This window comes from Condylura cristata, unplaced genomic scaffold (assembly GCF_000260355.1).
Source record: "Condylura cristata isolate star-nosed mole 26May11 unplaced genomic scaffold, ConCri1.0 scaffold00025, whole genome shotgun sequence".
In the NCBI taxonomy this organism is placed as follows: domain Eukaryota; kingdom Metazoa; phylum Chordata; class Mammalia; order Eulipotyphla; family Talpidae; genus Condylura; species Condylura cristata.
In genome coordinates, this window is record NW_004567126.1 from 15,175,707 (window position 1) to 15,188,278 (window position 12,572).

Consider the following 12,572-nt stretch of genomic DNA (forward strand, 5'->3'; position numbering starts at 1 on the left):
TGATTTAAATCTCATTGCTAAGACATCTATTAGGAGCATCTACCAAACCATACTATAAGTACTTTTTAATATCTATTTGTTGCTCTCAATAAATAAGGAACACCAGAAGCAGATTCTTTCATTTAATGAGTAACTGCATAGAGTATGACCCAAAAGTTATTGATGAAAGAAATCATGTATTAATTGTACCAACTGAATTTGAGGTACAGAGAAGGAAACAAAATTAAGTAAAACTTTAAATGCTCTCACCACTCAGTAATACAGCTTTGCCATTGATTTTAGTGTGTTGATTTTATACCTTGTTGTTTTACTGTTGCATTAGCTCAAAGAGAGCTTTGGCAGGTTTTTAGGACTTTCAAATTATGTTATGATCAAATGGAGGGGTGGAAGCAAGACTTGGCAGACTAACTCTGTTGCAGATTCCTCTCCAGGAACAGCTGATACAGCGAGCACAACCTCACCTGAACTTACTTAACTTGTATAAGTGAAATTTTACTTTTAGACTACCAGTTCCCAGATTTGTTTGCCATCCACACACTGTAACCATATTTCATTCTCCATTGATCAGGTTGATTATTTTAGATTCCTCATCTATATGTATGTGTATGTGTGTTTGGGAACATTATCCAGTCTTTAAAAATAAAGAAATTCTGTGACTTGTGAGAGGGATGAAACTGAAGACCATTAGGTTAGGTTTATAAACTAGACACAGCAAGACAAATACTGTACAATATGACATAGATTTTATCTCTCTCTATATATACATACAAAGCAGTTTTACAAGGAAATTCAATCTTTATTTTTGGTGCACTTCCATTCTGGTTTTCCATTGTTCATTAGTGTGCATTTCCACTAACAAAGTAGGAGGATTCCTTGTCCCCCATATCCTTGCCTACAGTTGTGTTTTATTGTTGTTGAAAATTTTAAAATAGAAAGTCTGTGGATCCAGTTATCCCACCTCTAGGAATTACCTACGAAAATACAAAAGCACTAATTGGAAATTGGAAGAGATTTGAAGAGATGCTCATCACAGCATTATTCACAGTAGCCAAGAGATGGAAATCACCTAGGTGCTTAGTGACAGATGAGTAGAAAAAGAATACGTAGCATATATACTCAGTGGAATACTGATCAGCTATAGCAAAGGATGGAATCTGTCATTTACAACAAAATGGATGGACCTCGGTGGCATTATGCTAAGTCAGAGGGAGAAAGATAACGCTGTATGATTTCACTCGTGTGGGTGATTAAGAAACAAGACTAATGAATAAATAAAATAAAACTTTTGTTATTGTTAGGCAATAAGAACAAAATATTGAGTATCACTACAATTTGTAAATCAGGTAAAGGGGATCAATTATATGTTGAAAGATGAAAACTAGATTGTTAGTAAATATAGGATACAGAGATGTTGGCTTACAATGATGTAAATCTGAAACATATATAATGTTGTAAACCAATACTACTATGATAAAAATTTCAAAAGTTATATTAGAGGAAAACCAATTTATGTGACTTAATTATAAAATTTGCAGTTATACCTATAAAATTAGGAACAATAGAAAAAACAGTCCATTTCTATTTGTTAGTTTTTTTTCCCATTTTTAAATAAAATTTCAAAGGCCCAGTGGGTAATGTAAAGCTGATGAAAGCTCTTGAACTAGATAAGGACAGAATGTGTTGTCAAATCTTGTTCAAAGCAGTGTAGAAGGATAAGTAAAAGGGAACATGTAAGAATATCCTTACATAATAGTTAGTACTCACTAAAATACTGTAATAGAGGTAAGTTAAAACCTAAAATTGCCAGAATATGGGGTGACTGCGGAAAGGGAATGGGGGTAATATTGATTGTACACTCTATTGCTTAGAGACTTCTTAGCTTAGTATATGAGAAATGTGGACAATATTCTGGAGGTATTCAAACAGAAAACACCGTCAGGTTCAGAATATAAAATCCTATTAGCTGTCTCTGTACTGTACTTGTCAAATTAGATAAAAACATGTTTGCTCCTATAGAGTTTATAATTAGTTGGGAACACAGCAATAAGGTTTAAAAAGTCTGATGAGTGTTATTGCAGAGGACCTGCTGGAATTTAGAGACATAAATAATGACTCCTGATACTTACTGAATATTTACCATAGATCAGACGATACCATGGGCCTAACTATTTAACTCACATTTTGATTTGATCATCATAACAATTCATGGAAGAAATGCTACATTTAGCATTCCTTTTATTTACAGAAAGAAAAAAGCACAAGAAATGCATAATGTACAGTAGTTAGTATGATGATATGTTACATGTAAGATCCTAGCAGATCTTCACAGTAGAAATTTCTAGTTATTTCAAAGTTAGAACTTTAAAAGCAATATGTGACACTGGAAATTACTTAGATATACCACAGAGAGACATTTGAGAGGAGATTCTGTATCTTGATGTTTCAGAAAAATAAATAATCCTGCAGGATTATTTATTTCAGGATTTTCTGAAATTTTTTTCAGAAAAATTTCCACTTAGTATATGTGAAGAAAGAGGACATAAAGCAATGTTTCCCAGCAGAGGTGAAAATAATAGGAAGTGGGATTTTATTTTAGGCTTTGTCTTGAGAGATTCATAATCCCTAGAGAGATGGTAAAACTTGAGTCAAATATTGAGTCCCTGAAAATTAAAGACAGATCACTTAGCCCAGGCTGTAAATACAGTCCTGTTATTTCCCTTCTCCATATAGATCTGTTCTCTGCGATGAAACTGAGCAAGCTTCTACTCTATTTATAGCCAGGTAATTATGTCATTAAACCCACACTCATCTGTAGCTTACCAAGTGGCATAGAGGAAGATACGAAGAAAGATGCCTGGTTTTCTTTGTTGCCTGAGAGTCATAATCAGAAACTAGGATCTATAGTTCAGAAAGATTTCTGGGCAGACCTGAAATTAAATCTGTGCAGCATCCCACTAGAATCAATGGAACCACTTCAGAGCCTGAAATTGCCAGTCCAGGACCATGGGGAAAAATAGCAGTGAGAAGGAAGCACTATGCGTGGCAAGGAGGGTGAGTTCCTGAGTTCCATGGATGCAATGCCCCCTTGAGAGGTGGGGACCCCGAGACGGAAGCTGTGCCCTTTTCTGCCCCATTTTGTTTAGTTCTGAGTATCAGGAGAAACTGGTGGAAGAAGGGACTAGGCGAGGATGTTCACAGATACTGAGTGCCTTGGGTGGGGGGCGGTGCAGTAAGTTTTCTTTCCTTGAGTGGGATGTTGACTTGCATACACTTGTCTTCCATGCTGTGACAAAGCAGGAGCTTCATCTCTCCTAGAATCTGCCCTCACCTTTGTTTGAAACTGTGTTCTCCTGTCTGCTCACCAGTCTCATGTCACTGGGGGCCAGCTCCTTAACAGGGCTGCTGCTCCACTTCCCCTGGTGAGGGGAGGGCTAAAGTTGAATGAGCGTGGGTGAGGGAGGGAAGGGTGTAGGGAGGATTGAGTCGTGGCCCACCCTTCTCCCATGTCACGTAGTTTTCATTAGTGCTGGCCTTCCCTCCGTAGGCTGAGTTTATGATGCTCTTGCCTTATTAAACTTCCAGTGTTATTAAATGGCAAGTTAGCATCACTTAGCCTCCTGAGAATGCTAAAGGTAGATTTTAATGGTCCAAATGGGGCTAGTCTTAGATCTTTCCAGCTGTTGTACAGCCATCCCCGACTGGGTGCATTCATGGTTGATTCGGGCAAATGCAAGAGCATATTGGAACCTCAGGCCTGTAGGCTGAAGCAGGGGACATGGTAAGCAAACAGACAAGCGTGCAGCCAGGCGGGCTGGCAGGCACCAAGTGGGCCTCCTAACCCTGCGATCTCCATAACCCTGCGATCTCCATAATCACCCCTCATTCTTCTTCATCTTTCCCCTCTGATCTGTCGCTCTCTGTCCTCTCTGGCTTCTCTCTGGTTTCTTGCCTGCTGTCCTTCATCCCAGGTGCCTGTGCCCCATGCTTATGCTCCTAGGCCATAGAGACAGGTGACAGGAGGTGAAAAGAGCCGGAGTCCTCCCTTATTCCTCACACAAGTATATACAGTTTCTTGAGAGAGTGTCAGAGTTGGATTTCCATCTATTGTAACCTTTTTCTTGTGCTCACAGATACCCGCGGAGAAGGATGGCTCTCATCAATGACTCTTTCGTGACTGAATTCATTCTGTTGGGATTAACAGACCAACTAGATCTCCAAATCCCTCTGTTTCTCTTGTTCCTTTTAATATATATGTTCACAATTTTGGGAAATTTGGGTTTGATAACATTAATTTGGTTGAATCCACACTTACACACCCCCATGTACTTTTTCCTCTTTAACTTATCCTTTATAGATTTCTTTTATTCTTCTGTGTTTACACCCAAAATGCTGATTAATTTTATATCAAAGAAGAATATTATCTCCTATGCAGGGTGTATGACTCAGCTTTACTTTTACTGCTTTCTAGTCATTTCTGAATGCTACATGCTGACATCAGTGGCCTATGATCGCTATGTGGCCATCTGTAACCCGCTCATGTACAATATTGCCATGTCTCCTAAGGTGTGTTGCAGTCTGATGCTTGGTTCATACACAATAGGGTTTTCTGGAGCCATGGCTCACACAGGAAGCATGCTGAGACTGACCTTTTGTGATGCAAACAAGATCAACCATTATTTTTGTGACATCCTCCCTCTGCTTGAGCTTTCTTGCACCAGCACCTATGTCAATGAGCTGGTAGTTTTCATTGTGGCAGGCAGCAGCATCATCGTGCCCACTGTCACCATCTTTATCTCTTATGGCTTCATCCTCTCCAGCATCCTTCGTATCAACTCCAAGGAGGGCAGGTCCAAAGCCTTCAGCACCTGCAGTTCCCACATCATGGCTGTTTCTCTCTTTTTTGGCTCAGGTGCATTTATGTATCTCAAGCCCTCTTCTGCTGGGTCTATGGATCAAGGAAAAATCTCCTCTGTCTTCTATACCAATGTGGTTCCCATGATGAACCCTTTAATTTATAGCTTGAGGAATAAGGATGTTAAAGTTGCTCTGAGAAAAACCCTGTGCCGGAGAATGGTTTGATGAGAAATAGTTTCTGTGTATTTAAATATGACTGGTAGGATATTCTTCTTTTATAAAAATAGTTTGGCTGAAGCTTCAGTTCCTATGTACAATGGTTAAAATTTTAATTTTCTTTTGATTTATTTCCTCATTCTAACAATAGATCTTCTTTCCTCCCTGGTCACAATTCCTTTTCTTTTCAAAGTCTGCCTGCTGCAGAATAAAATTAGATCAAATGTATCTTAGTTTTTTTTTACATTCTCAGTATGGAAGTTGTTTTTTTCCTCCTGGAAGAGTTGAACAACTCTGCAGTTGATCAAGTTGGGGTAACATTGTGCTATCATTGGGTGATTAGCTGTGATAATCATAATGTGTTTTGGAACCAGGAATCAAATCATCATTTTACTTCTGTGTTTACATCCTTCTATGACCATGCATGTACTTCCTTTAAATACAGCATTTCCCAAACTGTGACAGCTTGCATTAAGTCTAAAAAATATAGTCAACATTCCAGCAGCAAATAGCATGTATTAAAATTCTTGCAGAGATTTCATATTTACTGTTGCACTGTTCACAGACATGGTTATTAAATTGCTGTGTAATTAGCATCAATATATATATTATAGACATGATCTGAAGCTCAGAAAAGTCAATAATTGAAGTCAGATAGCTTCCTAATAAACCGTAGATAAACTGTAACCTGTTTCAAGTCTGCCTCTCTTCTGAAGCTCAGAAAAGTCAATAATTGAAGTCAGATAGCTTCCTAATAAACCCTAGATAAACTGTAACCTGTTTCAAGTCTGCCTCTCTTCCATATATACTTTTTGTCTACTTCACTGTTTTTATTTTAAATTTCAGTAATCATGAAATATACTTATTATGGCTTTATTATTAATATCACTCAAGGTTATAGTTTCTTTTTGAATAATGAATATAGTTTGCTGATTCTTTTTCATATGCAGGAGAAGTCCTATTGAGTTAAGGTCACTGAGAGATGATTGGAGTTGACATTTTCTGCCAAATAATTTTAAAAAAGATTTAGGGTGTTTAAAAACTCTTGTAATAACAAAATAAGATGCTGGGGAGGAAGAATTCCAACAAGTAATTAGGCAAAAAGCAAAACTGAAACCAAATACATGATAACCTAGAGCTTCTTCCCTAGAGAAAGAAACAATGAGTTTAAAATATTTTTTTTAAAAGAGTTGTTTGTTTATACAGAACTGGGGTACAGGTCAGAGGCTCAGGGGCGGCGAGAAGCTTCACCAGAGACAGAGTGGGGAGCAGAACAGGCAGATCTACGAAGCACACTGCTGAGGGGAGCAGCGGGCGGGTCAGGAGAGGTCTGCCACGCCATGTGGTCACCTCCGGGGCAGGCGGGAATCGAACTCATGCGGAAGCGGCTTTAGCTTCTCAGTGCTATGCTTTAACCCGCTGTGCCACCAGGGAGGGCCTAAAATAATATTTTAACCTGAATTTGTATCCTCTTCTGTACAGTGATGTTTGTATCCTACATTGTCCATAAAGCTTTGATAAATCTTATAAATGTACAATGCCCATCAGTAGTATTTTGAAGAGCAAAGGAATGAATTGGTGGCCATTATAGCAGTGGAGCCCCAAAGGTGAGATAGTAACTTCAGGTGATAAAATGGTGGTGTGTGGCAATCAAAGCTCAAGTGAGGATTAAAGAAATTTAGAGAGTAAAATAATGGGGGAAAGAAAGCCTTTCTGTGATCCTGCATTTTTGGAAGACCTTAGAAAAATGATGGAAATCACAAGATTTCTCTAGATAGAATAAAAAGCTCAGGTTCTTTGATATTGACAAGTTAAATACATGGGGTCAGAGTTCTTCAGAGCCACTAACTCTCACATGGGTTGATGGTTTCTGTTGGCTTCTCCATGGTGTGTTTTAGGAGACAAAAAGCCTCGAACTGCAACTGAGAGAACAATGAAAATTTGAAAGAAAACTTAATGACTAAGTCATATGGTAACAATACGTTTTCTGTAATAAGATTAGACCTATCTTTTATCAAATACAAATGAGTTCTTGTAATTTTCTCAGTCTAAATTATTTCACTTAGTCATCCAGGTTTAACAAAACATAAGATACCATTGTATCTTATGGCTAAATAAGATACCATTGTTTTTATGTAACATGTACTTGAAAGTTGCTAAAAGAATAGCCGTTAAAAGTGATCACTGAAATAAAGAATGGTAATTTTATAACATGGAGAAGGTATTAGCTAAAACTGAGGTGGTAATCACATTGCCATATGAAAGCGTGTCAACTCTGCATGTGCACTTAAGCTTACACAGTGTTAATGCCATTATATTTCATTTTCATTGAAAGAAATGAGCAAAAATGCTTCTCACAGAGACAGGGACATTTGGAAAGAGTGTAAATTAATGAGTTTGACATGAAATATATTTTGCATTTTACTTTTAGCATATGTAAGTTACTCATAGACAGCATACATTTGCATTACTTTTATCCACTCAAAATTCTGCCATTGTTTTAGTCTATAGCATGAAACTTTATCAATTTTTGTAGTTTTAAAAGTTATACTATGTACACATAACTCTATATGTCAAGGCAGCTCTTAATGACTTTTAAATATATATCCCTAAAACTTTTAGTACATTTGTTGTAACGATTTATCTCCATCCCTGATCTCCCATGGTTGCCTTTTGCACAGAATGTATTTTACATTCTTTTGCTTTCAGCATACATGAGTTACTCACAGGCAGTATACATTTGCATCTTTTTTAGTAATTCCCTCAGGTGTATTTAATTGTTTTACATTTAAAAATTTATTGGTCAGGAATATATATGCCATTGTAATTTTTGAGATTTTTTCTTTTTTTAAACTTCTTTTGTCTATCTTTTAATGATTTTCTTTCATTGAATAATTGGGATATTTATTTCCTTTCTCTTTCATTTGTATGATTTCTTTATGTATTTTCTTTGTAGTTACCATAGAACTTATATTAAATGTCTTATAATTATTATTGTCTTTTAAGTTGGATAAAGTTCAACTCAACAACTAATAAGTTTGTTTCTACTCCTCTCCACACTTCATGTTTGTGACTTTTTAAATCTTTAGTGTACCCATTAACATATTTTGAATTGTTAATACTTTTGTTTTTAACCTTTGTAACAGAATTGAAAGCATTTCACCCACAACCATTGCCATTATTCAGCATTCTATATATTTCTACTGCTTATCAACTTTATTCGGAAACCCCTAACACCTTATTTTGTTATTCATCTTCCTTCCTTTTCAGTTGAAACTCCCTTTAGCTTGTCTTAGGTAGGTCTAGTGTTGATAACCCCCTTCAATGTGTGTTTGTCTGAAAAGCTTTACTCTGCCCTCATTTTTGCTGCATGGTGTTGCTTTGTCCCTTCTTCAGCACCTCAGTGGTATCATTCCACTCTCTGTGTTCTGCAAGATTTCCGTGAAAATCCACTTAGATTCTTCTGTGTGATCCATTGTATGTGACAAGTTGTTTTTCTCTTAGTGAAAAACTTGAAAACAAACTCGAGAAGGCTGACCATAGGTCAGAGGATGAGCAGGAAGACTGATAACTGAGGGGTCTGGGGGAAGCCCAGTGGACAGTGGTGGAAGACTGTGCGTCAGTGGTGGGTGTACTGTGGTGACTACCCCTGAGGGGGGAATATAGGATTTCCTGATAAAACACTACCAAGCATGTCAAGTGGTGGTTCTTCAATAACAATGAATGAATGAATGATCCCTAAACAAAATTCTCTTTGTATTGACTTTTGATAATTATCATCTGTCTTTGTTGGATTTATTTGTGGTCATTTCTTTTAAAATTACTTTTGCTTCCTATTTTTAGATAGCCATTTTCTCTCCCAGATTTCAGACTTTTCAGCCATATTTGTATAATTTTCCATTCTCTTCTCACTGTCTTCATTTATTGAGATTCCTATAATGCACGTTGTGTGCATTAGGCTTAGACTTTTGTTAACCTTTACTTATTTTTTTTCTTTTATTCCACTGACTATATAAATTCTAAAAAAATTTATTTGAATGTTGCTGATGCTAATTTTGTTTGATCCAGTCTGCTGTTGAAACCTCTACTGAAATTTTCATTTAAATTGTCTTCTTTATCCCCACAAGATATGCTTAATATTTTTAAGTTGTTGCTTAAAATAAATGTTTATCCTCATTGGAACTTCCACTTCACGCACCGTGTCTAAACACAGGGAGCATGTTTCTATCAGTTATTTTCCGTTCCCTGCAGGGAGATCACAAGACTCCCCAAAAGAAACGAGCAGAGTAATGAATGGGGTGATTCAAACCAGTCTGGACTAGAGGTAGTCCTTGACCATACACACTGTTCAGTTTCCATCAATATATGTGTGAGGGGGAAAGTCATTAAAATCCCATTGTATAGACTTATGATCATTATGCTTAATGAACGAGTATAGTTGTTATTCCAAATTAAATATTTTCAACGTCTAAGGTACTTCCTTAAATAAATTCTACAATAATTATTTTTGACATCCGTAATGAAAAGAATTTGAACATGGAAATGTTTACTCATAGAGAAAAAAACTGCTTCATCACCTGAAGTGTCATTGACACACTAGTAATGAATCAGAATAGGTACACAATTATAATAGAAGTTCAGAAGTGATCCAGCTTAACTTTCTGTTGCTTCGCAGAATTTTGGACTAGGCTTTTTTACATTTCAGCTATATAAGCTTTGTTCCTGGAGATTGGGGTAGACCAGTGTCTGAACGTGAGATTCCAGTTCGCTCAGTTTTTAAAGTGGAAGTGCATAATTGTACAATGCAGCCTTCAAGGATTTTAACTTTTAGTAAGTCACGGCATTGGAAACTTACCATGCCTTGAGAATAAATGATTTTATTTACAAAGTTGTGGTGATATATGATGATGAAAATGTAAATGAACAGTTGTAGTTATTGCAGGGAATTGTAAAAGAAATATTACACTGGAAAAATAATTATGCAAACTAATTGTGAAGCATAAGAGCTCACTCATCAAAAACACCAGCACTAGGAAATAATGCAGTAATTTCACTAAGATAGAACATTGACTTGAGTCTTTCCAAGGTTTCTCCTGCCTGAACCTGTTATCTCCTTCCATCCCTCTGTCACCTACTGATATTATCTTCTTGGGAGCATAGTCAGATTCCCTAAGACTGTGAAGCTTTACTTCTTTGCCTCACATCTCATTGCTATAACACCTGTTGTAAGTATCTATCACGCCATACTGTAAGTGCTTTTTAACATCGATTTGTCACTCTCACTAAATAAGTAAAACCAGATGCAGATTCTTTCACTTAATGAGTAACTGCATAGAGTATGACCCAAAACTTACTGATGAAGGAAATCATTTTAATGGTACCAACTGAATTTGAAGTACAGAGAAGAAAATGAAGTGAACACTTTACATTCTCTCACCACTCAGTTATATAGACATGTCTTTGATTTTAGTGTGTTGATTTTCTATCCTGTTGCCTTACTAAATGCATTAGTTCTAAGAGGGTCTTGGTAGATTCTTTAGGACTTTGAAATCATGTTACAGATCAAATGGAGGGGTGGAATCAGGACTGGCAGACTAACTCTACTGCAGATTCCCGTCCAGGAACAGCTGACACAGCAAGCACAATCCACCCATAGGCCTCACCTGAACTTATTTAGCTTGTATAAATGTAATTGTCTAAAATTCGACTATTAATTTCCAGAGATCCAATTCACTAGTAAATTTTACTCACTATATATCGATCAATTTGATAGTTGAGATTCCTTATATATATATATGAGATTATAGAATATTTGATTTTGTGTGCCTGACTTAAATCACTTAACCTCATGGTCTCTTGTTTCATCCCTTTTACCACTCACAGTATTTCCTTTTAAATAAAGATAATGTTTCATTTTATATCTATATATAGCATTTTCTTGATACATTCTTCTATCAATGGGCATTTAGTTTCTTTCTATAGCTTAACTTTAGAATGATGTTTCAAAGAAAATAAGTATGTCCATAACGCTTGACATACACATTTCATTACTATACCTTTATATGTAAAAGTAGGACTATCCAGTTTAATTATTTTGGGTTTCTCCATATGGATGGGTAGATGTAACATTGCAAATAATTTAAATATATCTCTGAGAGACAATTGAGAATAGATAATATACCTGGAAAACTTTCAGATAAAGAAATAATCAGGAGGTAAAATCTTTCAGGATATTTTTCCACTTAGTACATGGAAAGAAAGAGGACATGAAACAATATATTCAATTCCCAGCAGAGGTGAAAATAATAGGAAGTGGGATTTTATTTTAGGCTTTGTCTTGGGAGATTCATAATCCCCAGAGAGATGGTAAAACTTGAGTCAAATATTGAGTCCCTGAAAATTAAAGACAGATCACTTAGCCCAGGCTGTAAATACAGTCCTGTTATTTCCCTTCTCCATATAGATCTGTTCTCTGGGATGAAACTGAGCAAGCTTCTACTCTATTTATAGCCAGGTAATTATGTCATTAAATCCACACTCATCTGTAGCTTACCAAGTGGCATAGAGGAAGATACGAAGAAAGATGCCTGGTTTTCTTTGTTGCCTGAGAGTCATAATCAGAAACTAGGATCTATAGTTCAGAAAGATTTCTGGGCAGACCTGAAATTAAATCTGTGCAGCATCCCACTAGAATCAATGGAACCACTTCAGAGCTTGAAATTGCCAGTCCAGGACCATGGGGGAAAATAGCAGTGAGAAGGAAGCACTATGCGTGGCAAGGAGGGTGAGTTCCTGAGTTCCATGGATGCAATGCCCCCTTGAGAGGTGGGGACCCCGAGACGGAAGCTGTGCCCCTTTCTGTCCCAATTTGTTTAGTTCTGAGTATCAGGAGAAACTGGTGGAAGAAGGGACTAGGCGAGGATGTTCACAGATACTGAGTGCCTTGGGTGGGGGGCGGTGCAGTAAGTTTTCTTTCCTTGAGTGGGATGTTGACTTGCATACACTTGTCTTCCATGCTGTGACAAAGCAGGAGCTTCATCTCTCCTAGAATCTGCCCTCACCTTTGTTTGAAACTGTGTTCTCCTGTCTGCTCACCAGTCTCATGTCACTGGGGGCCAGCTCCTTAACAGGGCTGCTGCTCCACTTCCCCTGGTGAGGGGAGGGCTAAAGTTGAATGAGCGTGGGTGAGGGAGGGAAGGGTGCAGGGAGGATTGAGTCGTGGCCCACCCTTCTCCCATGTCACGTAGTTTTCATTAGTACTGGCCTTCCCTCCATAGGCTGAGTTTATGATGCTCTTGCCTTATTAAACTTCCAGTGTTATTAAATGGCAAGTTAGCATCACTTAGCCTCCGGAGAGTGCTAAAGGCAGATTTTAATGGTCCAAATCTGGATTGTCGAAGATATTGCAAACACACATCCTTGTAGGATGAGATAATTGGCAGAAGCATTGGATTTCCTTCTAATTTAACTATTTCCTGTGCTCACAGATATCCCTTGGAAGA

The 12,572-nt window shown here is 37.3% G+C and overlaps 1 protein-coding gene across 1 annotated transcript; it reads left to right on the forward strand.

Annotated features, from left to right (window-relative positions):
- Window positions 1-4,146: 4,146 nt before the first annotated feature.
- On the forward strand, window positions 4,147-5,079 carry LOC101623575 (olfactory receptor 145-like). Its single transcript, XM_004688791.2, has one exon. The coding sequence runs from the start codon at window positions 4,147-4,149 to the stop codon at window positions 5,077-5,079; it is 933 nt and encodes a 310-aa protein (XP_004688848.1).
- Window positions 5,080-12,572: the final 7,493 nt, after the last annotated feature.

Coding starts and splice junctions, on each gene's coding strand:
- LOC101623575 (XM_004688791.2), top strand. CDS start 4,147: ATGGCTCTCATCAATGACTCTTTCGTGACTGAATTCATTCTGTTGGGA.